The 27,642-nt window shown below is 35.7% G+C and overlaps 1 protein-coding gene across 2 annotated transcripts in view; it reads right to left on the minus strand.

The window, feature by feature from the left end:
* LOC124182233 overlaps positions 1-18,134 on the minus strand; it is a 57,850-nt gene extending 39,716 nt beyond the window's left edge. The window contains exon 1 of one of the 2 annotated variants that reach the window (XM_046569185.1): positions 17,797-18,134. In XM_046569185.1, coding sequence (XP_046425141.1) covers positions 17,797-17,860 — 64 coding nt within the window. In that variant the 5' untranslated portion in view covers positions 17,861-18,134. The remainder of the gene's footprint in view (positions 1-17,796) is intronic. The other variant, XM_046569184.1, reaches the window with a different exon arrangement.
* Between the last annotated feature and the right edge of the window lie 9,508 nt (positions 18,135-27,642).

The raw sequence follows: 27,642 nt of genomic DNA on the forward strand, positions 1-27,642 counted from the left end.
AATGCGTGAAAACAAACGGAAACCAAGTCGAGACATAAAATTACGGATGTAGGTGCCTTACATGTACATCGGTACAATATACATACATAAGAGCACAACAGCTGCAGTGGGAAATGGAAAGTAAAACAAGATTAGCATCGCGGGTTGAATGCTAAGTAAATTTGGTTAAGGCAGTTGTGAAATTTCGTCGTTTAATTTCACACGGTTCTCCAACTAACTAAGTCTCTTCGCAACACTCTGAGCAGCCGTGGTGCATTGCAGTGGAGTTCTCGTCACCGGATGATTAGAGCCAATTAAACCTACCAGGTCATAATTCATTGTTGCAAAATCACACCGCGAAAAGAACAGCAAAGAAAGAATAACTCACATAAGTTCGGCGAATTTCTTTACCCAAGAAAAATTACGTGAAATAAAATAATACCGTGTAACCCGAATAACGCGCATTAATCTCTTTTCTGCAGACACATTTATACGTATGTAGACGAATAATGTGTTTCTCTGAATTGGCGAACGCAACGTTTTTACCAAGCGTCGAATCACTGGATTGTGAAGAAAAAAACTAGGCAAATTATTTAAGAAGATGCTCTGGTCGATTTCGACGCTGACGTAAATCTCTCCAAATATCGAAATGACAAAAAAATTGATTGAACGCACGTCAATCGTTTTCTTTCAAATATGCGAAATTTTTCTATCAAAGCAAATTAAACTTGTTTCAACTCATATTTCGTTGAGTCAAGAGAGTTCAATGGTTGAAGCAGGTAATGAAATTTGTCGTTATAAAAATCTTTTGCATTGACTGAAACATTAGAATTATCCAAGCGCCCAAATGTATTCTTCGAAAGATATCATTTCTGTTAACTCGAAATTTCGCGGGATTTACTCGATGTTTGATGAGTAAAATTCGAAAACTTTTCGTTGTACATTTTCCATTTATTCGACGTCAGTATCAATTTCTAAGACTCGAATCTTGGTATTATGCTTTCTTGGTTTGTAACAGGTCTTACGTCAAATTTATATTACGTTGTCCGTAACTAGCTTTACTTGCCTACCCAGCTTTATAACTATTTGTTACGCTGTTTCCGTAGCGAGAGAGTTCACCGCCTAGTGGCGGTTTATAGTACTTATGTACCAATGTTTACGACAGATGTGTTCTCTACTTGTTTCAAAGCATGAAGTGTTCATCAATACAGTACGGCGTTCAATTCATGTAAATTTTATTGTCGGCTGGACTCATGCGCTTGGTTTACTTGGGGTACCTATTTTTTTCCGTCAACAATAACGCGTCACGGAGTGACAATGCGTAAAAATTCAAATGAAATGATACTTGCTTGACTCAATTTCGGAAATACGTCAAAAGGTTTACTCGAATCAATACTTGACTCGATCGTGACAAAAAAAGCTTTTGTTGAATCGAGGAATTCGCTTGACTAAAATATCTCGTCAAACTAACTGAATTGAAACTGTTGATTTAAAGTCATCGTGTCTCAAACAAATAAGGGATACTAGATTGAAGCGAATGGACTCCAACAAAATGTTTTTTCTTGATTCGAGTATTCATTTCCCTTAAATAAGGTAAATCCTTTGAAAAAAATTTGCCGTTCAAGAAGCAAAACCCGGAAAAAAAAAGAAAATTATGACATTACGATTACGATCTCGGAAAGATCCGGGATGCCTGCAACAAGTCGGCGGTATACAAATTGCAGAGTACCTACGCTGTTCGGAACGCGCGGAGAACCAGCGATCTTATCTCCATTAACGCGAGTTTACGGAGGGCGTGGGTTGCTCTAAAGATCAGGTAACGAGTGTGGGATATAAATTGCAGCCCATGTGCGAGATTGGCTACGTCCGAGGTGAAAACGAGAAGCAAAAGTCGAACCGCCACCGCGGTGGCAAAAACCTCATTTTCATGGTCACCGGAGTCCCGGATTCCAGCTGGTAGTTACACCCATGTACCAACGTCGAAATAAGTGAGAACCTATGATAACGACGTTCGCTATTCGCACACCCGGACTCGCGTTAAGGCTCGCAAGAAATAAAAATAAATAAAAAAAATAGAAAAAGTATCGTGTACACCGCTCCAATTTTACAATACTGCGGGAATAGGTTCGAATTCGACCTTCGCGGATCGCCATATTCGGATCACACGCAGAGTCTTGTGTTTAATAAAAGACAATTCTGACTGACACTCCTTTACTCGGATATTGTGTGTATAGGTATGCGTGTACGTACGTTAACTATATTATTATATTGTTACATGTGTGCTCTGGGTGCAGCGACTGACAACCGTGAAAGTAAAAGAGCCCAGACTCGAGATCGGTCTCGAGGCTTGGGAACCAAGGCGAACGGATCGGCGAAATACTTGTACACTTATATCTACGATTGAAATGAAAGGATATTATATATTGTCGGTATTATTTCCCAATTACTTTGCGTTACTGCACGTATAATATACGATGTGCCATATGAATAGGCAAAAATGGGCGTGGCGGTAAGGCTATGCCTAAATAGATCGGCAATTAGGCGCCTTGTTTTGACCCTGTTATTACTTTCTCTCTATACTTACTGAGTATGAGCCGATAGGGCTGAATAATAGAATGTTGAGTGTTTTTGTGATGTGGATTAATGTGATACTTGTCATCGTGACGGTGACGTGTGTGAACGCATAACGCGTCCAATGTCGCGATGTGAAGAAATATTTAGACCGACGGTGATCTTGTGTCTTCACGGGTCAATGCTTTGAATTAAGAGACTCTTTTTGATTAGATCAAATGAAGTTCAATTGAATTTTTGTATTATCAAAAGATTAATAAGGTCTTCGATAGTTTACGAAGGACTTTACAAATCGACTAGGCTTAGACTTACTCTGAATGAGTTTAAAATTACATTAAACCAATTCAAAGAACTCCGTAGGACTTTAATGTACTTTATTTAACTTCAACATGACTTCAAACATCTTGAAAAAAATTTGGAATACTTTAATATGTCTTGACAATAAGTTTGAAACGACATTAAACTACTCCAGAAAATTTGGAATTTACTTGAAACACTTTAAAAACATCTTTAAACCACTTTAAAAAAAACTTCCAAACACTGGAATACAGTTCTAATAACCTCGAAATGGCTTCAAATAGCTTGAAGCAAACTTCTAGACTTGAATATGCTTCCAAGAACTTCAAACTAATTTTGGAACGACTTTGAACCATTTCAAACGACTTTGAAATACTTGAATACACTTTAAATGGTTCCAAACTGACTTTAAACTACTTCAAAAAACTAGAAAACACTTCGAAAGTCTTCAAAATAGATAATATATTCAATCCGCTACAACTAGAAACTACCACTTCACAAGATTCAACATCACGACAATATTCCATTGGCACAGAACCTGTTCTCAATAACAAGAAGAAAAACGCAGAGGCATGTTTGTATGTAATCAGTTGATACGTCATGTCGACATTCGATTCAACGTCAAGTGTGACGATATTATGTTCAAACAGCGAGCTTGTGCTACAAGAAATGAACATTATTGGGCATCTAGTTTTTCGAATCAACATCGGTTGAAACATCCAACTGTATAAATACCCAGATGATGTTGTATTGGCATGTGACATTTTACTGGAAGTTGTTCTACTGGTGCCTCACCGTAACTGGAAGTGGAAGATAAGCGCAACCTACATGCCGAGAAAAATTTCAACCCGTGGTTACTGCGAAGTCTAACTATTTTCACTGACTACTATAACTGGTTAAAAAATAAAAATTAGTTTTCCAACCGCAACTACATGATATTTTCTTGTAACTATTGCGATGACTTAATGCTGTTGCCAGAACAAATTGTTCCAGAGGCATTTTTTAACTGAAAAAATGTAGCCAATTAACCAAACAGACCTGGTTGAAATGTTCAGAAAATTCACTGTCGACGCTAAATACTTACCTGCGCCATATTTCCTAGTGATTCGAACAGAATTAAACCGTTACTACAACGATACCGATTTTACTACAATTTAAACTGTGACTAGTAAAAATGAAATCCTTTTTTTTCAGCGGTGAGAAATGCCACTGCTCATTGCTTTTTTGAAGAAAAAATAAAATGCCCGCAGCCTTGCAGTTGACGCGTCTCCAAGTGATTGCGTAAAATGGACTCGGTCTTCGGAATCAGAGTGCATTTTTGAATTCCCGGTTAAAAATTCTGTTTTCGCTAAAAGTACGCCAGTTAATTATCTGGGTTGCTGTGACAGGCACGCGAAGCATTTCGTAAACCACGTGAACTTCTCTCTCTCTCTCTATATATATATAAATGTATATATCTGTCTGGAGTTTCGAAGACAAGCGAGTTGATGTTGTCCAATTCGTTGAGCTGCTTGCGGCAAAAAGTACGAAGAAAAAAACGGCACGAAGCCCGACACCATCAACACTGCAGATTCAAGATATCATGTCTATAACCTCAACAGATTTGAAACTTACGCCAGGCGATTTTTAGCCCAATGAGTGCAAAAGTTGCGGCATTAGTTTCGCCGTTTTTTGTCAAACGGCACGGTTAAGGAGTTTCTTATTTATTCGCTGATCGGTCGTTTTTTTCCCAAGGGAAAAAAGTAGCCGAAGAAAATTATGGGCGTATATAAACAAAACGCGCGTGTCCGCTTCAATCCGATATCGAAAAATTCATCTGAAACAAATTGGTGGACGATTGATTTATTGCACTCCACTCAAGGTTGGGCGATATTTGATTATAACAACGTTCACATGATTTCGAATTGTTTCTTGTCTACTGATGCCAATATTGTTGGGAAATAGAACATTCGGATCGTTTTGTGTAATATGTGTAACCGTAAAATCCGCGGTGCACGCAATGATTTCAAGGTAAACTCGACATATGCCGAACGTGACTTGCATGCAACCCTCGAACGCATTTCACGCAAAATTCGAACGTGCCAATGCCTCGAAATTGTTATTCATTTTTTTTTTTTTTTTTTCAATCCGCGGTGATGCCAAGTATACGTAAATTTTCGCCTATGAGATTTCAGATTATTTTTATTCCCGAAATTGAATATTTTCAACTCATTACGCGTGGTTAATAAAAATTTTCAATTATTTTTGCAAAAATTTCTACTCAATTCCATCTTCAATGTTTTTTTTTTTTTTGCTAATTTCACGCAAATCGGATACTTTCAAAGCTTTCACAAAGATTTAGCAGGAAGTTTTCAGATATTTTAACAATTGAAGATCGAAATTGAAGTTGAATTTTGGGGTTGAATTGCAGTCCAAATTTCATTGTATAAAGCAAGTAGGCGATTAAAAGTATTACAGAGACTTTGCACGCCGAATTTTTAGAAAAAATTCTTAATGACGCTAAAAAACAAAAAAAAAAAAAAAACATATCCTTCTAAAATTTTCATAAAGTTTTCAATATCTGAAAATGGGGTACAAAACCTTCATTGAATATCTAGAAGTGTTTGAATAACTCAAAAATCGATTCTAATAAAGGAAACCAATCAAGTCAGTTTCACCGAGTTACTAGAATCTTATAGGATTTTTTTGCCCAAAAAAATCTGCGACAAAATCTTTTCACCTGCCAGGATATTATAATATAAAATACATTTATTATTACGTAATTAAAGAATACGAGTATCAGCTAGAAAGTTGCGGTTATACGTGGTTTTGCATCGAATTCCGTTCTTAAATTCTCTCGAGTAACGAGTGATATTCTGTATCTGAAATTATGGAAAAGATCAGAAAAAGAATCTATATAAATAATATATATATATATATATATATAATCAGCTGATATTTGATTATAAAGATGATCAGATTAGCAGTAATCGTAATTACCATAAGTTTTTATTATTATCACGCATTAATTAGTGGGTATTTTTCATTTCGTTCCGATTCTTAAAAAAAAAAAGAGAACAGAACAGACGTTGTATTCAAAAGAAAAAATATTTTTTAGTCATACTATGTCATGTTCTTGGAAACTTGATCTGACATTTTCTGTATCAAATTCTGCGCATCGTGTATTTTCTTTATTTTTTATTTTTTTTTTTGGTTTATTTCATTTCTCTCTCTGGTTCGTAATCTGTGATTTGAACTTTCATATCTGACGAATTCTTTTTTCGTTTCTGTGCGACATTCTTTACCTTAATTTGCAGTGATAACCGATTATGCGAGCCTGTCTTCCTCTGTAATCACAGTAGTCAACACGATTCACAAGATATTCCGGTTCGCAGATGACGTAATTGAAATATTTCGAGGCATCGAAACTCGTCAAGTTAGGAAAACACGGATTCGCATCACGTTTTAATTATTCTTCGGGATAAGCGCTGACCTATGGAATCGACCTTATTCTCCAATTCTAAAAACAGCAGACAGAATATCTCTCGCAGGTTTTACCGATCGTAGGATCGGCATCTCGCTTTAAAATGTCTTCAGCTTTATTGTTGACTTTACTTTTTGTCTTTTTTTCTTAAAAAAGATGCCGATACCAAAATATATCCCAATACATCGCTCTCCGTCACGTAACTTTCGGCAATTCGGCTCTTGACGCTGTTGAAAATTTCGCCCACGAATCGTGTAATGATCCGCACATGACTAATTATACTCGTGTATTTTTTTTTTTTTTTTTTTTTTTTTTTTTTTTTTATAAAGAATTCACTTCACCAGCAACTTCCTGGTACAACAATATCCCAAGGACGACAATTCCAACGCCTGGGGCGAGTCGTATGTTGAACCGAACTTCTGGCGGTCGAGTTATCTTTCAATTTGCATACCTACTAATTTTTTTTTTCTCGTTTTATAATTCAAAACAGTTCCCAGCGAGATTCCTAGTACCTGTCGCCGTTTGTCAGATGATACGAATTTATATTATATTTACCTATTTTTTCACTTTATTTGACACCTTCACTTTTTAATATATATGTATAATATAATACGTATCTTTTGTGAAATTATATGCTTTAATGTACCGAGTGTTTTTTGTTTTTACCTTTAACGTCACTTTCATTATTCTCGTTACTTCGTAGACGAAATTAATCGAGTTTCTAAAATTTTGGAAACTACCGGAAAGGAAATAAAAAACGCTCATTTACTTTAACTCGACTTTGAATTACTGTTATTATGGAACTTTGGGGAAAATTTGAATAAAATTCATCCTCTGAACGAATCGTTTCATTTATTTAACAAGAAACCGATGAATAAATTCCTGAGTAAAACTAATGGATAAATTTTATTGATACTTCACCATCCCAGACGGATATCAAAATGTTCGGTTCTCTGTGAATAATTTCAGCTCCAAACTTGAAGCTTCTATATCTGCAGAATTACAATTAGTAGCCCGATTTTCATCTCAAGTTATTGTAAGAATTCGTCGGTTTTTATTCAACATCTAAGATTTTTTTAGCTTTTTTAAATTGAGATGATATACGAGATTCGTATTAAAAAAAAAAAAAAACACAAGCATAATCAAGCCGCAGATTTGATTGTTTTACTCAGATTGTTCCACTCTGCAGATTTTTGCGCAGTAATTTACATTTTCACATTTATTTCAAAACTTTTGAATACTGAAAGCGCAAAAAAACGAATATAAATAATAATAATAATACTAATAACAGTAATCTATGAAATGCTAATCCATAAAGTGTATACAATATTTCACATCATTACCCTGCAGAACTGACTTTAATTTATGCAAGCAGAGCAGTTAAATTACATAATATTGTAAATATACATATTATACATGTATGTAATACATATTGTATTATGCCATGCGGCGCAATATATGTATTATGTGGGTAATTTAGCGAATATACACGTACATATAAGTCAGTTTTAAATCCGTTCAAACTGCGTGTAATAGTCAGAGATTTAATACGCGAGGACAATTAGCCTCGGGGTGTGAAAAAGGAACAAAACAAGTCCGTATAATCGGTGTGTCGATAGCGGTAGGGAGTGGCTGTAATTCCCGATCACGTTCGCCGACAGGAAAGATGTGGGAATTGCTTACGTTGATTTTCCTATCATTCTATTTATGCATCGAAGCCGGATTCGCGACGCGGAATTATGCGAGCGTGACTATCGCGTCTTGATTCGCACCCGATCGATCAGCTTCTATCAGTACTACTCGATTCGCTGCAAGTCAAAAAAAAAATAAAAATAAGAATTGTAGAATTTACCAGAAGTGAAAATTGAATATCGCGACAAAAATTTTTTGCCAATTCGAATAAATTTAGTTCCGATTTGACAACGAACTAGGTTCTGGCCAATTTTTGTTGCCTCAAATAACATTTTCGTCAATGCGAAAAATATTCTACAGACTCGATAAATCCTTTCTCTTTGTCTGATATACGCTGAATAGTAATTTTAAAAAAATCATAATAAAGAGAAAAATTGGTTGATCAGAGTTTAAAGAGTGAAACGCAAGTTTATTGGTCCGGATATCATAAACATAATCGTTTCTTAGTGCGTAAGATTATATTAAGAACCGTAAATTCAATTAATAAAAAACTTTAGTTGCATTATTCAATTTGGAAAGATCTTTGCTAGTATGATCTGATGTATGAAAATAATAACAATATGGAAAAAAAACATTCAAAGATTTGACAACAATTCCTCCAAAAAGGGTAAAAAAAACAAAATTCACAACTTTTTTCTTGTAGTCAACGAAATTCAAGCATAATATTTCGATATAGAACGATGGTTTTTTCTCTTACGAAATAAAGTGAAATGAATAAACAAAACTTGGCGTCACAATCTGAAAATGAGATTTTTTTTTGTTAGTTTAGGTTTTTTTTCTCTTCAACGGGCTTTAGATCCACAAAATTATTTTGCATTGCAAGTTTTCGGGAATCCATGGTGATACTGATTTATTTATTACAACAGTGACAAGGACCGAAAAAAATAGATATCAAAAGCACGTTATTTTAGTGTTAGTTAGATAGATTTCATATTTCAAACAAAAGTTCCAAGTTTGTTGTAAAATTTCGTGTAATCAACAAAAATCGTTAACGGGGGAGGAAGTTATTGTAATATTTAACTTTACCCCTGACGTTTGGGGAAAAAAAAACAAAAAAAATTGAAATTTTGCGTCAAATCCTAGGCTGAATTAATCGATGCAAACAGCTGTTTTACCCACAATAATTAAATATCTCATAATATATTTTCATAATACATCCGAGGACCAATTTACACTCCAGGTTAAAAGCCGGCGCATGCACGCGCTCAAAGGACGTAAGGAAGAGAAAAACAAACGGTTTTATGAAACCGAGAGAAGTGAAAGTCATACGAATAAGACAGAAAGAGAGAGAGAGAGAGAGAGAGAGACGAGGGAGAGAGCAGCGTGTATAAAAGAGTTGTCGGGGGCCCACTGAATGAGTGAAAGTGAGCCGGCATACCGGAGCTCGAAAACTAGAGCGCGGCGGCTTGCATAATATCGGACACTTGCAGGGTCTCGCCCAGGGATAATAAGCGCAGCTCACATATTCGGCGGAAGCACAAGCTAATAGCTATCAAGTGTACGAGTTCACTTTTTGCTTCCTCTTTAGTCGATTTTGAGAACCGTGCTTTCGTGGTTTTCCAGCTCTGACATCTAAACTTTCAAAACACTGTCCGTACTAGCGGAGCGGTTGATATTATAACCTCGAAAAAGATGCAAGCAACGTGACCTTTGATTTGGTTAGGGCATTTTCTTTTTTATTTTTGTTTATTTGTTTATTTGTTTTTTTTTTTTTTGTTTATTGCAATGGAAAGCGGAAAGAATGCAGTATCGAGTATGCTTCTTATCAGAGGATATCCGGTACACCTACAAATTATTTCGAGGTTACGTTGTCAGGGTACGACAGTTTGTAACGTATTTTGAAAGCGTAGATGTCGGCGATTGAAAAACACCGTAAGGATCACAATGGCTGTGATCTAATTTAAAATGGTGTTTCAGTTTGGCGAGAAGAACGTGATGAAATTAATTTGCCGTCTACGAAAGAAACAAAGAAAATAATAACAGAAACAGTCGAGATATAAAAGACTAAAGAATTAATCAAAATGGAAGAAGATTGATAAGAAAAAGAAAAAAACATAAAAACAACGATCGTCGGCGCGACGATTACTTATTATATTATACACCCACAATATTCGAGCTGTATAATATAAGTAACTGTATTCGACTGAACCTAACGGATTCAAGGCCGCCATCAGATTTCCAGACGTAGTTTCGGACCGTTCTAAACAGTCACGTGGTTCGCCCGCGCAGTTGTTTCTTCGGCGTTCCGCGCATTTCGATACATCGCGAATAAATTCGATTGTCAATTTGCTGTCTGCTGCTGAAGGCTTTTTGCCGATGAGTTGTTGATTCGCGCGCATGCGCTAGGCGCCGATTTGCGCCTGTATTGGGACAGTCGGCGATTAATTCACGTTTGGCATTAAATACTCGAAAAGTGTGAGGTGGGCGGAGACAGGCTATAATTCATTATCGAACGATACTTTCAATCGCCCAATATATGTTACCGCAACGATCGTCTACGGGTTATGCCTACGGTATGGATACTCTACTGTTTCACGGACGAATTATTCGTGGCTTGGACCAAATTTTAGCCAACACGTAACAATGATTTCCACTAAAGATATTATAGAATATTTTATATTATCACTGAAGTAGTTGGTACTACAGTATTTGTGCCGATCTCTGTGGAATCAAGAATGCAACGAAAATTTTTTTATCTTTTTATCATTTGTCCCATTGTTGTGGTTTCGCTTTGGTCTAAATCTTACGAATAACGAGTGCAGGGGAGTACTAACTGTCCATGCCCTTATTATGTACGCAAGTTTATCGAGATTCAGCGTTGCAGGATACGGAAAGGACTGATAAATGTATAGTCTGTAGGCTATTTTGCGAGGCATATACGAATGAACGACTAACAATTTGGGAGAATTTCAGGAGTTTTAAACCGGATGAAGAATTGTTTGATTCGACTGGGGTTTGTTTCCTTCGGAAGTATGTGGATCGAACTTCGTTCAGATATTTTTTTTTATGCGAATCAATTAAAGGGAAGTACAGTCATTGTTTATTGATAATAACATCAACCATTTTGCTCTGTGACATGTTTTGCAGTGCCTAAGATACATATATTTAAAACGATTGAACTAATTTACTGCAAAATTGGAGACAGTATTCTTAGACAGTCCATCCCCTTTTCCACAATTCGAGTTTGTTTTGTGTTTTCACTTATTCATAAAAGTCATTTAAAGTTGAAATTCGATTTTTAATTCGGAATTACCGAATATTTCATTCAATTTACAAAAGAACATGATAATTTAATTGTAAATGGAAATTGATACCGAGAAGCTTAACTATCCAAGATGACTGTCTCTAGATTTTAAGTTATAAATATTTTTTTTTAATTTCAAGATATTTTTAAATCTATCCAGACGCTTTTGACGTATTGTGACCACCGCAAAACATGTCACCAGACGAAGTAGCTGACGTTATTGTCATAAAGATGCTTTCTATTGATTGATTCTCATGTCAAAAACACTTGGACATAAGGCTTGATATCGTTACTTTTGAATAAAACGAACCTGTATCAAAATGAACTTTTTATTCGGTGGAAATACGAATTTCCAAAATTCACCCATGCTTTCAGCAGTCTGTTGGTAGATATCCTTAGGAACAACGGGGATGTGCGATGAATCGACTGATCGAAAAAGCAAATAATTGAAATACCCTTTTGACGAAATAATCGGAAAACGGCTGATTGGAAAAACCAATTACTAACGGACTATTCAGAAAAACGATTCATAGAAATTGTCATGAAACGCTTAATCGATGTTTACGATAGATCCATTATGCGATACACAGCTTTAATTTTCAAACACTATGTATCATGGTGCGGTCGTGTATATAATACTTAAACGTATGGGTAAATATTAAATATACGTAATCGCAGGAGCATGATCACTTGCATTGCATTGTTTTACTACATACATTCTCTCTCTGCAGTTGCAGCGTTGGTTATTTTTATTCCATTTGAAACTGGTCATAAGGTCACTAGATCGGTGGGAATTGTACGCCTTTACTTAAACACGATTCCACACATACATCGCATTAATAACGTATACTTGCGCCAACCTACACTTCACATTCGAAGGATATAAATGAAGGGTGTGTTTAACCGTATTCCGTCACGTTTCAAGCTACTTATTCTCCACCACACAATGTGAAACCCGATATGGTGCGATATTTTTTCATCGCCTTTGAATAAAATTCCGCCAGAATTATTATTTCTTCTGTTCTCATTTCTTTAGCAAGGTTATTTTTTGTTGTTATAAAATTCTCTCATACGTTGTGTCCGGATTCAACCTTCCAAATCGTGCCGAAATGATCGGATAGCCAAAGAACCGACAATTTGAGGAACAATTTAACACATGTAATGTGAATCACAAGTCTTGTGTCATATCCATCAAGGATTGACTGGATTTTCGAGAATCAAGCACCACCTAGCGGTCACCCCGAATACTACTCTTTTAATTCTCCACAATTATTTCTCAAATCGAGTATAAGTTTCGCCCGAAATTACATCTTCAAATAATTATGCTTGTGTATCATCTAACCATCTATCTATATATATATACGTACACACCTACGCAATTGTTTAGAGAATTTAATTACGAACTTTAATGCGGACTTGTGTTTTTTTCCTTCTGTGATATTACATAGTAATAACTCGACTCAACTCCGCGGTCTAACCACCCATACAACAATTGTACCTCAATTATTGTTATTCAACTAATTGTTATTGTCACAACTATACTCATTCATACACATACATACGTATGTATAATACTCGTGCTTGTGTATATGTTACACGTAACAAGATACATATTCTCACGATGAATTACTCGGTTGCGAAATGACTGCGCGACTTATTACGCATGTCCGTATGTACACGAGATTATTATATATATATACATGCGAGTGTATGTGTGTGTATGAAAATATATATACGTAAATTGTACACAGGTGTTAGGTGTAAATATGTCACCTATGTACACGTAGTGTCATGTATAGGCGTGATGCACAACCCTCTTGCAGAGTCTACGAGGATCAGGTTTGCATTGGAATAAGGGTCAATTTGGAGATTGCGGTAATTGGAGCCGTGCCTACTTGATCGGTTTTATATGGAAAGGCGAGCCAAGGCTGAGTGAACAGGCCTGGGACAAAACCGGCCGCCTAGATCGCAACGGGCAATAACATTCACCGATTGTCGGCGATCAGCCCAGCCCGACTGGCATACAAGCGCATAAGTTGCATATGTAACGACGCAAGTTTATGTTGCAGTAAATTCTAAAAAGAAGGTGTCTTTTTTAATTCCATATTTATTTATTTATTTTTTTTTCTCGCCGCAATTAATGCCAGACGAAATCGAGAGAATCTACTGCGCGTTATGCAATCTTCGGGTTTGTAAATGAACTTTCGATAAAACTTTGGGATTTGTCGGACGATCTTGGCACCGAAAGCCGAAAGTGCAAGAAAGATTGTACCCATACAATTTTCACCAACTTGAATATCGTTAAAAGACTAAAAAGATACAAGTGTAGTAAAAAACTGTATGTAATATAAAAACAAAAAAAAAAAAAGGTAGCGGAACTGTTTGATAAATTGATTTATGATATATCTATTATGTACGTAGAGATACGTTATTACACTTTCGATACATTTGTTGTATAACCGTGAATACACACATGGATTTGAAAGAAAAAATGATGTGAAACAAAAAAAAAAAAAAAAAAAAACTGGTTCACCCAGCTGCAAACTATCAAGTGTTTACACATTCAGGCAAAGAAAAACTTTCGCTGTCTTGAAGGGAATTTCACAACTGTGTTAAAACTCGAATGCTGTAACTTTACTTGGCCAAATTCTCTAATGACTCAGTTTAGCGTTACATATATTGCGGTGTTGACAGTTCAAGTGTTTGAAAGGTTCTAAAAAAACTCGCTAAAATTTCGGTATCGTTTCTTTAATTGTACGTGCCTATATATATGTATATATATATTTTTTATCAATTTATAAATCAGGAAATATTTTTGAAAAGCCATATCTGCATGAAACTGTATTGTTGATCGTGGTTAAAATAGACTCAGGAAATTTCATTGGTGTTTCAAAATTAGACCAAATTTTGCGTAACAAGGAAAAGTATCCATGAATTTTCTTCTTCATCTGCATAAACGATGTCGAAGAGGAAAATTAAAATTAAAATGTGTATGGACATGAAGACTTAATGAACAGTCCATTTATTATGAATTTTCAAAGTTAAAAATTATTATAGGTCATCAAGTTTTTTGACCACTATGATATACACATTCGAGATTTTTAAAAGTATTCTAAAAGTTCTTCAAACATCATTGAAAGTGTTCCAATTTTTTTCTCAATCTTCCTTAATTTGAAAATAATCGACGATTTATAATGGAATATTTTTTCCAAGTATTTCTATCCTTGTTTCTATCTTACTTCATGTGACGTAGAAACACAAAATTCTCAGATGATTCTTGACACACTTAGAGGAAAATTAAAAATGAGTTAGGATTCTTTCATAGATTATTAATAATTATACGTGACGATATATTAAGAAATTTACTTCATTTTTTGCACAGCCTATATTGAATAATAATTTTGCATAAAAATTATCACGTGCTGTAATTATAATCATCACCCAAACGCGTTTGTCAGCCGGGGAGATTTGAATCTGCCACGGTGATTTAAAGTCAAACGGTGTAAGAGAGCTTATTTCGAGTTGACGTAATCGCAAAATCTTCGATCTGTCGCGGGACCCGTTATGCGATCTGGCCTGGAGTGTTTCAATCATGTGCTGATACGGAATGCCTGCGAGCGTTTCAACAACGACACAACCTGTCGCGGCAGCAAGTCAACATCTCGAGCAAAAAGCAAAAGTGTTGGTATAGCGGTGACGACGGCACAGTGATTCTGGTATAATTGATCACGTGCCGATCGTGTACACACTATTATACACAACGATGGAAGTGAAACTGAACGTAGATGTAATATATAAAATACCGAGGGAAAACGGTAAGACTTATCAAGTTGAATGTCCGTCTGCGCATGCGCAAGATTTATCCAATTTTCATTCAGGCTAGCCTATTTTAAACTTCAACAGTGAAACTCGGCTCACGGAGGTTGAGTAAGCGATGCGAATTTTTTTCAGTTGAGCTGATGTCACTTAGTCGATGTAGTAAACTTTCATTGTCAATTGACCGACAGATACGAGTCATCGCAATAATGTCAATTCTCCACTTAACGCGGGAGAGTTTTACATCACGTGACCCGTTTCGTGTAGGTTGGCTGCCCTGCCTAGCAGACGAAAGTACAGATTATTTTTCGCATGCGTAGTCGGTTACTTGGACTAATAAGTTTCACCGTTTCATTTATTGGTTTTGTTGTGACAGATAAACTTAGCGTCGACTCGAACGATTCACTTTGAACGTTATTACGCTAGATTGTGATTATCGGGAGCGAAGGTTTTCAGTTTTTCAATCTCGCGTGCACTAAACCGATTCAAATTTCGCGCCACGGGAGGTTGAAGAAAACAAAAAACGGGAGATGGAACGCCCAGGTACCTGGCCACTTCGGTTCTCATTATCTGATCCAGCTTATGCAACGCCGGACGTGATGTATATCACTACGTCAACGCTGCGTAACTTTCTCGAAATGATATCTACACGTTGGTTAGGTCACGTTATGTCGGCTTAAATCGTCACTATCTCCGTGGTGCGAAATGCATAATTTATTCAAAGAAACCATAATTGTAATTTTTAAGATTTCATTTGTTCTCGTGTAAGAAATATTAAACATTGTATTCGTTGGGTTCACAGAAAGATCTGTACTGTACAATAATGTTCATTAATGCCTTCCCTTTCCGTCTACCTTGTTTTCGGCCCGAAACAAAATGCGAATTCGATTATATACGATTTACGTGACAATGACCGGCGATCCAGCCAACGTCGGAGTTTGGGAGTCATTGTCACATAATTCTTATAGAATCGAACTCGCGTTTTATTTCGGACCGCAAACAAGTTAGCCGGAAGCCCAAGATATTAATGAACGTTACTGTACAATATTTATACAAGGTTGTAGACGCGTCAGACAAAACGAAATGTCTAAAGTTCATATGTCAAAGACGTTCAAAAGTCAAGCTTGTTTTACTGACAGTCTAATTTTATGCACGCCGCACGAACCGTGTGAAAGATGTTGAAAAGCGAAATTCATTCTTTATCGCAACGTTTCGGAACCAACTGGGGTGAAACTAGAATGAAAAGATATATCCTTGAAAATCTTTTGGAAATCACGTCAGCTTATAATATGTTTTCGATGCCCAACGACATTGATAAGAATCTAGTTTAGAAGAAATAGTTCTAACCCAATGTGGAGTCATAAAGATACTTTATCACTCACAAAGTGAATAAGGAATTTGGTTTGGAGGTAATGGATTTTTATTCATTAACCGTGAGCAATTGACGGATTCAGAAATATTGATGAACAGTTTTTGGCAAAAATCTGTCAAAAACTTCAAAGACGCAAAAAATGTACTTTTCCAGGAACGAATCTTACTGACGTCTTGATCATTGAATGTTTAAAAAAAAAGCGTTCTTAACAAAAAGCATTCGCCACCTATAACCAAACTCAACTTACTTTCTTTGTTCGTCAAAAGTAACTTGCGTATCACTACGTGACCAGTGTAAGAATTTCAGGCTGATCTGATGAAGTGTTTGTACACGAAGAAATCAGCGACTCCTCCGATCCGTAATAGTATTCCAACCACTCTTTTTGCGTAGGGTAATTACTCTATTACTAGTGCAGACGACAACAGTAGACGAATCTATATAAATCAATCGAGCGTCTCATGGTGAATATAAAAATTGAGACTGAAAAGAAGGGAATCCGGATCATGGATTCTGCTCAAACTCCTAGGACTGAACGTTTCCTTGGCCTAACCGTAAGATATGAAGCCTGTGATATGTAGCTTCACCTCATTGGCCTCTCTTCACTCTGGGTAAAATTGATAATATCAGCAACTTGATGAGTAGAATGCTATGGCAAATGCAACCCGTTGCGTATTTTTGCCTTCGTCATAGATTCAGGTGTGAACGAATATATTATTATGGTATAAAATGTGAATTTTAGGTAAACTGATCTGTTGTAAATCGCGCAAAGAAAAGCCCAGTAGATAAAACCGCGCGTCAGAAGCCCCATATTATGGGCCTAAGAAACAACCTTCGAAGTTCCAACAAAACACGTAATTCCTAGGTCTGATATTCTCCGTGTGAGTTGATACTTCTCAGCAGCACACAGCATAAGGTGTATAAATTCTGCAAGTACCAGAGAGAGTGAAGAATACGGAACGTAAGCAAGCCAAAGACCATTTGATAACACTTATTACAGCATCTTCATGGTCTTCAACTGGAATTTGTGCACATCGGATTGAAGCATTCTTCGATGCCTTCACCTTACAAACGCTAATGATCAGTCTGAAACGATTCTCATCACGGTTAAACCGTCAAATTTGACCTAGAATTACACAGTATCCTCAGAGAGTCTGCCGAGTAGCTATTGCATCGTCAAGGTGAAACTCCGAATAAATTAGTCGGGAAATCGGGTACGAGGGTAAAAATTGACGTGCATAATGTGCAGATTGAAGATTGCGTAGTGATACTTTTCATTCGTTGGACTGGACCGCGAAAAGGGAAACAAGTGAGGCACGATCACCGAGTGTGGAACACGTGAAAGCACGTTGCGATTAAACTCACCGGTTCTGGAAACGAATGCCGTAGCCAATAAGCAGTAGATCATAACGCCGTTGAACAGCAGCATGGTGTCGAAGTTTCGAAAGAATCCTTAGAATACGAAGAAACCAAAAGAAGTAAACGTACGTATCACTGGAACGCGGAACACTTCGCGACGCGATAAAATTCGCGCGGCGTCCGGGTTTTAGGAACGCGGTTCAAATTTCCCGCCGTTTCTGCTACCGCTGCTGCTCCTGCTGCTTGTGATGTTCAATCCGGCGCGAAGGAACCGCATCGACTGCCGATTCGGACTTAAGCTACTGCCGCAAGAGGAGAAAGGCGACTAAACTGGTCACGGAAAACGCAAGGCGTGTTTCTCCGAGGCACCCAGACGGGGGCCTCGGGATGGAGGCCGTCGTCAACTCCTCGAATCGGACCGTAGGCTTCCTAACAGCGAGCTGCGGCATGGTGCACCTTTCTAACGAATATTATTGTAGCGCAAATAAAACAAGACGCGGGCAAGCGTTCTACCTAGAAACTCCGGCTGCCAGCCGCCGAATGCGTTTAACTATCCAAGTGTAGCCGCGTAGAGTTAACCAGCATGTTTGGATAATTGAGTATTTTAATGAAATTTTCTTTTCCATTTTTAGGGGTCCATAATGCAGTGCAAGCCAAAATAATGAGGACGTACTTTTTTTCGTTAAAAATGATAATTTTTCATGTTATAGGTGATTGAATTACACTGATTTTAATATATATAGATATATCTTAACATGGGTGACGTCACAATGTTATAGTCTTCAATCTGTTATATTAATGGCAATTTTGATTCAATCGAAAAAATAAATAATACGTCAAAATATTTTTTTCCAATCTACAAGAATGTGAAATAAAAAAATTTCATTCAAATACTCAATTATTACGCGGTAGAAAAAATTGACTGTATTAATTTGAGGAGAATTATTCGTAAGGAATTGAGACTTTTTCATCTCGGAGTGTTGATCAAGTTACTGTACTCGTGGGTCAAGAAGATTGCTGCAAAAGCACAAAATAAAAATTACCGAAATTTCAAACAATAAATTAGACTGCGGTGCATTGTTTCGAATTACTTCCAAGCGATTGAATATCTAATAGACTTGTTCAATCTCGGTCTACTCATTTTACTCATAAGACTATTTTCGACGAGTCGTTGAAACAGGTTTTCCTTTTTTCAGTAAGTAGTCAATTCGATATTAGCGTTCGTTAAACATAATGAGTATCAGTGAGATGTTGTAAAATTAAAAAATTGACGACACCAACGCGATAAAAAAGGTGTTTCAGTATATTTGTTGAAAATAGTCTTGTAAATAAAATAAAAAATTATAGAGTGAAGTCTCAAAGGAAACATCAGTATTCAAACTTTTTCTCATACTTCCAGTATCTTCTGTTTTATTTCGAAAACGTTTTCGCAACTTACAAATATAATAATCCGATGAATACTCGACGTGCGAATATCTCGTCATCGAATTAATAAAAAGTATCGATGACAAATTTCAATTTTTTTTAAAAATGGCTGCCGACTTCAGCCTGTGAGTTTTATCCACTTTCTGTACGGTCCATAACACTCACTTCATTCCTAAGGCAAGGCCGTTCTTGTAAACTCACTCTTGACCAGACGGACAAAGCCGATTTCCACGTATCTGATTAATCTTTCGCAACCCGGAATTATTGTCGCTACCTGGGTGTTCAATCTATTTTTGCATAATATGCTCGCTATAAATGAATTGTTGACTGGAATATTACTGCGTACAACGTGAGAAAAATTCCACTTGTGGTTACAGTGCAGTCTTGAACTATTTTCGTTTTTTACCGCAACCGAAAAAATATAGTTCTGATTACAAAATGAGAATGAGATTCGTAGCTGTTCGCTAGAAAATCTAGCAGTTGTTACCTATTCGTTACCGTTATGGCGAGTCGAGAATAAACACACAACGAATTGAAAACTGTTTTTAAATGTTAAAGCGAATTTATAAGGTCAGATTTCCAGCTTAAAAGTAAAAAAAAAATTTTTAAAAAAAATAAACGATTATTTTTCAAAGTCGTTCTTCTGGGTTAATTTGGAGTATCGTTCTGTTCGCATCGGTGAATTTCTAAGAAATTTTTCATTAAATATGTAAAACTATTCCTGCTAGTAATGCGTAAATGGGAAGATCGAGTGTAAGTGAGACATGGAAAAATATCTGACCATTAATGATATGATAAATTATGATTAATTGGGAGAAATTTTTCGGTCATTCATTAACTTGCTTTTCTTATTTTTATTTATTTCTATGTTTATTTGATTTGGGACAGTAGAATCGGGGGCGAAAATAATCGAATGAATTTGAAACTAGAATATATGATACAATATAATCAATTTTGCAAATTAATTTAACAAATATTTCGTTCACAAGTCAAACACGATTACAAGAAATTCATGTTCGTGGTTAAAATTATACGTACCAATCAAAGTGACAATTACGATCACTGAAGTAATTACAGACAACTTATTTGAAATTGTATTTTTGGTGAATTTTGAAAATCTTCTGACTACATTTTACGAGTGATTTGAATCATTAAAACTCGTTAAAATTGTGTTTTTTCACTGTCAATATCAGGTCTTACCAACAAATCGAAGGCGTAGCGATCAGTCCTAATATAGTCAATTTGGTTACGGAAAAATTGGGAAAAACATCAATGTAAAATATCTATGTGTAATTTAAGGTATTTACTAATTTCAATTTTCAGTTAAATCAATGACAATTTTTTTTCCGTTTTTACTGGTGAAATCTTGAAGTATCAAAGCGATCTCGTCGTGGTCGAGAACGATAAACAAGCTGGTCAATACGGAGCTTTAAAGACGAAGCGCCAATCTACATTTTTACGATTTTTTCAAATGAGAAAAAAATCATCACAAAAATGCGGAACAAATATTACGGTGAGCAAATATGTAAAAGTATAAACATAAAATGAATAATAAATCAGAAGAAGCACTCACCCGCAAAAAAGTTGCGTCGTTGCCACACTGGGGTCTCGGAGACCCCAGACTCACTTTAGACATTCGCAGCTCGACGGCAATTGATCCCACCAACCCGTGTCACTACTGAGAAGAATCCAAAATTTTTTTATGACACAGTCCCAAGCTCATCCCCTTCCCATTATTCAAGGGCCAGACTATAAAAATGACTCTGGGGTCCCGGGGACCCCGGCGTGGCAACATAGGATTAAAAAACAAGGTGTCAAGTTGGTGTACAACGTATTATTACTATTTCTACATTATTTTCTAAATTAAAAGTTACAGACATGATTGTAAATGTAAAGATTTTGAAAGATCAGCTTTGGTAAATCACAATCTCACTCATGGCTACATATTTGATTTTAAAAATATAAAGGAGTTAACCTCTGTGAATAATCATTACCGTAGATCTTTTAAAGAAATTATCAACATTCAAAAACATAATACAGTAAACAAATGATCCGGTGTTGATGGATTAAGTAATTCATATGCTTCATTGATATAAATACGAACTAAATTATGTAAATCTGATCCTACAATTCAAATTTAGGCGCTGTTATAATCTCGGTTATACACATCAATCGATAAAATCGACCGTGTCCGTTACTTATATCAATCTGTCCGCAAAATTGTCATTTCTCCGCTCCGCACTGAATTAACTCGATCTCAAACGCCAGTAGAAGTCACGTTTTGTAAGTAATCAATTTACATAATAACTCTTGACATTGGATTTAATTACGTTTTGTATCATGAAATTGTTCGATTGGTAAAAATGGAATCTTTCACATCGCGCATAGTTTTATACCTAGATTCAACCTCCAAACTTTCCTTGTTCCGTCTCTCGACGTTGAATTAGTTTAAAATGTAAAAGTTTAACTTGTTAATTGAACGACATTAGTTAGATAACTCTGTTAAAAGTATAATCATTGTGATTTACGGTTTGCGATATTAATAGTCGGTTCCGCTTAAAAGATTATATATATGAAAAAAAAAAAAAAACAATGGCATGTATGCAAACTTTTGTGTGCAGGATTTGAGGAAGGTCAACCTTTGCTACGACCAAAACGTCAGCCAATTTGAATAAATAATTTTGACTGTTTATGCCCGCGAAATTTGTGTTTCTTCTTCATTAAAGCTACGGTCTAGGAAAAAAAAAAATTACGCACGTTAGCTTTTTTCCACAATTATATAAAATATAATTTATTGCTGGATGAATTAGTCAGGAATAAACAGAAAGTGACCGTGACTGACTGAATAATCAACGAATGGACGATTTTGACAATACAAATTTATAAGTTATCGGAAGAAAATTCTTTCCTCAAACCAAAGATCAAAATTTACAGTCTAGTTTTTGTTTGAATAATTATTGTTAGTATATTTCTTAGAAAATAAATATGAAAATTAGGAGAATGTATACGTCAAGCGGACTTTCCGAGGATATAAATATACGTTAATAATAATTTGTAATTAAAATGCTTACCAGTTATTCGTTAGATGTTAATCTTTTTATATTTTTTCGAAAGATGATACGAAAAGTAATTACAGTGAAATGAATCGTGAAGATCGAAATACCTTAAGGCGTGGAACCAATTCCTGTTTACTGACCTTCACTGCCAAAATTGTCCACACTTGATTATTTTTTAACGACCACGTGAAACGATTCCAGTAACCTTCCAGAAATCTAAACAGTGATTTGGTAAAACTTAAAACTTGTCTCTTGATTTTATTTGATGTAGTTGAACGAGTTCGTAATAAATATTCACAAAATATCTGAAGGCTAACATGTTGACTAAAAGTCTGGTGAAAATGCTAAAGGAAATTTCCAAACAAGAAGTGTCTCACCGAATTATTGCCAAGGTGTGGAAAATTGGAATCAAGTTAATTCGCACATCTTGTCACATGCATGAAAGTTCACTAATCTATAAAATGTTATCACTTTTGTGCCTGACCGTGCAAATTTCGAAATATCACCATTTTTCAGCAATAGGTGTGCGAATTTTCATCTGGTCCGCAATTTTTCACGTTTGATCAAAATGTGACGATCGTGATAATCTATAAACTATTTGAAAATTCTACAGCCATTTTCAGATTATCATCTGCGTGAAGTTTCCCTCAACCAACTTTGGGATTTCAGTAATTTACCAATTTTTCAATTACGAATTCTAGTAATTTCATCATTATTATATACGCTGTATAAGTTTCGTTAATCAGAGCTTGAATAATTGCTCAAAATGTCCGCAATCCCGACAGGATAATACACGCAAGAGAAAAAAACTCGGTTATCAAAAAGTGAAGAAAAAAATATGGACGGAGTAAGAGGTTGCAAAATTTCACGCGCATTTAACTCGTATTTATCGCAGATTTATATGAATAACCTTACAGCCGTAAACTCGAGATGCGTGTACACATAGTTTCGAAAACAGCAGCTATCCATTTTCTTGGCATCTCATTGGTTGGAAACGCAACATCCGGAGAACAGGTTTCGTTGGTGCGAGTAGACGATAAGTATTGCTGTATTACGGTGTACACGGTAAGATCGGCGATAAGTAGATATATACAGGGTGTATAGAAAAGGCCTGTGATTTTAGACGAGGAATCGTATGATAGAGTTAAATATTGAGTTTGGGCCCGACCATTGACTTGATAAGTCCCAAATCAATTGCTCTCTCCATTTTAAACCCTCCCTATTTTAGCCAATTCGGATTTAGAATAATTTTTGCTTTTGCGTATTTTGGGTCACTTTGATCACGAATCGCAACGAGACCCAATTGTTTTCAAATATGCACGTGTGTTGAATTCGACCCACAATTACGGGCCCCAAACCCAAAACCAGGTAAAAATATTCAAGTGGAGTAAATATTGTGAACAGGGATCTGCTATCATTCTGGTAATTCCTTTTACGAAAGTCGATCGGGGACTTGTAGAGTCGAAATTGGATCCCGGGCCCAAAACAAAATATCGATATTCAGGAGTAAGAAATATTTCTGAACCGGAATCTTCTATGAATAAACAGAGTTTCTGTATTTCAGTAAATAACTTGAGGCCTTTTTAGGATAATGATTGAGAATTAGACCCAAAATAGAATATACATACCAGAAATCAAAAATTTCTTTTGAATCCGAATCTGCAATAAATCAAGAAATATTTTCATTATGCCGGGACAATCTCTTGAAACTTGAAAATGACCTGCGCATGCGCGAGTTTTATCGGCCGTCCGTGCAGGCTGGCCATCCCGAATTTTCAACAGTCAAACTGTTTCTAGCGGGGATGTAGTTGATACGAATTTTCGAGGTTAGAATCTCAAATAATTGAGCTAGTGACTGGAAATGGTTTGGGAAGCATTTGTTATTGAGTCGAAAAGTTGATTATTCAAAGAACGGTCGGAATTTAATGTTTATATGCTCTTTGGAAATTCAAACGTAAACATTTTGCGTACGTTGGCCGGCCTGCATCGCAGACAAGAATATCGCTGCGGGAAGATTTCGCCGACCAATGAGATTGAATTATTTGGCGCATGCGCAATGGATTCTCAAGTTTCAAGAGATTGTCCCGGTATGTGTGTATAAAATAAAAAAAAAAAAATAAAAAAACAATTTGGGTCTTGTTTGGCCAAAAAAGGGGCCCTAAAGAATCTCACTCTTCCATTTTATTCCTCGTTAAGAATCCTTAATATTTTCTTCGACAGTTTTTTGTGAACCTGTCTTCCATTCGAGCTACTTGAGAGTCCCGTCCTTTTTGATACACTCTGTACGTTACATACGCGAGGCGCTGTAATTGAAGTTGGCTATAAATTGCAACAATACCAGATTCTGCAGCGATTATTCATGCCGAAGAATGGTTATAATTATTGTGTACTGTATGGCGGTTGAGATATGGGAAGGGTATATTTCAGAGCTGCACGGTCGACCGGCGATTTTGAAACTCCGCCAGGGTATCGATGTCCATCTAATCGTGTCAAAGTCGCCGGTTCGACTGCGGCCCGTATATCAAACGCAGATTTATCTGCAACCGTCTGCCTCACTGTATAATTATTATCATACAGTATATCGAAATGTTCGTACGTGCCGGATTGGCCAACAGGCTTGATTTACAAGTGGTGCAATTTCTTGAAGGTATACGCGTTCAAAGTTATAAATACCGAACAAGCGTGAAGTGCTGTCATAATCATTCGTTACATTGTAACGTATTGGTGATAACACTAATTGTTTATAATATTTGTATACACTCACTCGAGTTAGGTAGAATAATTTCCCCAAAAGACACGAGAGAAAAAATACACATTTTCAACTGTTCTCCTTGCGCATTGACCTCTCTGTGATTTTTTTTACCATGTTATTTAATTTCTTGTAAATCGACGTTTTGTATGTAATTTAGTTTTTTAATGTTCAAAGCACGTTCCATAATTTTTATTATCCGTATCGGATGGATGGTTGTCTTAGGATCTTTTTTTTGAAACTGGCTGGTCAGAATTGATCCAATGTAGCAAAATTGTATTACGTCAACTGTAATGATCTCAGATTTGGAAAACACCTAAATCATTTCAAAATAATAATATTAATTTAGCCCTAAGTTGGCTTTGCATTCTTTCTTTTTTCACTCTTCTTTTTTATATTTATGAATTTCATTACGTATGATTATAACTATTCCTGCAGGGTTCATGTACTATAAATAATGTATTTTCCTGGTTATTAATAGCAACAATAACAACAGTAAAAATCAACCGAATTTCATTCATTCTGAAAGAACTAACAAAATTTCAACGAGCTATGAACCGGATAAATAATAATTCATGATTTAGCGCGGGAGAGAAAGTATTGAAGTATTCAATAAGAAATAAAATTTATTCGCTGTCAAACAAAATTTCATCACATAATATCCAAGCAATTCTGGTGTTGAGGAAATGCATTTTCACATTCACGTAATAATTATTTACTCTGATAAAAAAACTGTCAGACGGCTCGGTAAATTGTCAATCTTTTTTTGTAATACTAGTATTTTCTTTTTATTCGTTGGGTTTTGTGATATTTTAATTATCGCATGAAAACCGAAGATACGGATAAATAAGTCAACGCAAGGAATAACCCGAGTTTTCTTCTCCGTAGGATCAAAACTCTTGCATCTTCGCAGGAGCGGTCCGATCCAGACTCCGTTTACATAACAATCGCCTTCGATTTCTCCCGATAAAATCGACCTTCGTAACACATTAGTTTCATATATATATATATATATATATATATATATATATATATATATATATATATATATGTTATTTTAATATGCAACAAGCAGGCTCCCGCCTGGATACGTAAGCACGTTCTATGAAAGAAAAAAAAAAATAAGAAACAAAGAAAGGAGAAGAAAAAAGAAACAACAAATAAACTAATACCAATCTGTCGTCATGATCGGTAGATCGGATTCACAGATTTATATTATCTTGTACTTACTGCGATTGTGTAAGCAATTGTCGGGTAATTTTTAATAGATAACGATACGCATAATACCGAATGATTGATTCTTGTATCGATTACTTTCATTCGTTGTGTAATCGGAATAATTTGTATCGCACATAGCCTAAGAAAATTAGCATTCCAACAAAACATTAAAAAAAATATGTTCTCTGTCGAGAGAAAAAAAGAACCGGCACCAAGGAACGAATAATATTGAGAAATACCAGTTTTTCTCATCTATTATCTGATCCATTAATTTCATAAATCCATTATAAGTTTTTGAAACAATTGAAATGCTTCTTTTTTTTACTTCGTTTGCAGCTCTATGTATCTAATTGTAATATAACGACACATAGTAATGAAAGTATTATACGTGATTTCGATTAAATCTGATAAAAAAAAAAAAAAAAAAAACAGACATGCAACAACGAACAAAAAAGCACTAATTCCAGATACTGTACAATATCGAAATCGTAAAACGATTCGGTAACCTTTCGAGCTAATGTGGTTGTAATCATTACTATCGGTAGTTATAACGATATGTAACCAATGCTACAATTAACCTCGAAGGGTTTTCATTTTTATTGAGTATGTTGCAAATTGCGATGCTTCAATATTCATCGGACATTACATCAAATTCGATCGAAAAAGAAGAGGTGAAAAAAAAAAAGAAATTAGTTTCAAAGAAATAAGCGAATAGAACCGCAAACTAGCGAGAAAGCGATTATGAAAAAAAAAAAAAAACCATTTCAAATCCCATTAGATTCTTGGCATCGCTAATTAGATACCATTAATCTAAGTGCTATTAACGATAAACGTATCTATGCATATGTTGAGATATTAATAGTCCGCTTTGATGTAATATGTGATCAATGAATTGCCGTAAAAATTTATTCTACTCTTAATTGCTAATAATATTATGAAAATATCTAATTGGCAAACTATCTTTATATGCAATGGATATCCTTCAGGGTGAAAATTAATTCTGTCAAATTTCTGGGGTAAACGTAAAAAAACGATTACGCACTGCGACTGTTAAGCCAACATATTGGTATGCGCGAAAATAAGTTCGTGAAATGTGTGATTTTTTTTTTTTGTCAAGACTGTTCCATTCGTCCCGAAATTATTAATATTGGAATAAATTCAATGGATTCATATTATTCAGGATTCGGGATATTTTTAGATTTTTTTTCTAATCTCACATAATGACTTTGAATTTCTAATAGCCAGTTTGGATGCACGAAAATGATGAGTTTTTGTCAGTTCATCGGTAAATTAATACGCTGTGAAAATGGGGTCAAGATCATTATGAAATTGCAGGAATTTCGTAGAATTTCGACAGATCAAATTCTTGTAATATTACGCAGTATCATTTAATTTCTAATTGTG

The sequence above is a fragment of the Neodiprion fabricii genome, chromosome 5 (assembly GCF_021155785.1).
Source record: "Neodiprion fabricii isolate iyNeoFabr1 chromosome 5, iyNeoFabr1.1, whole genome shotgun sequence".
NCBI classification, from domain to species: Eukaryota; Metazoa; Arthropoda; class Insecta; order Hymenoptera; family Diprionidae; genus Neodiprion; species Neodiprion fabricii.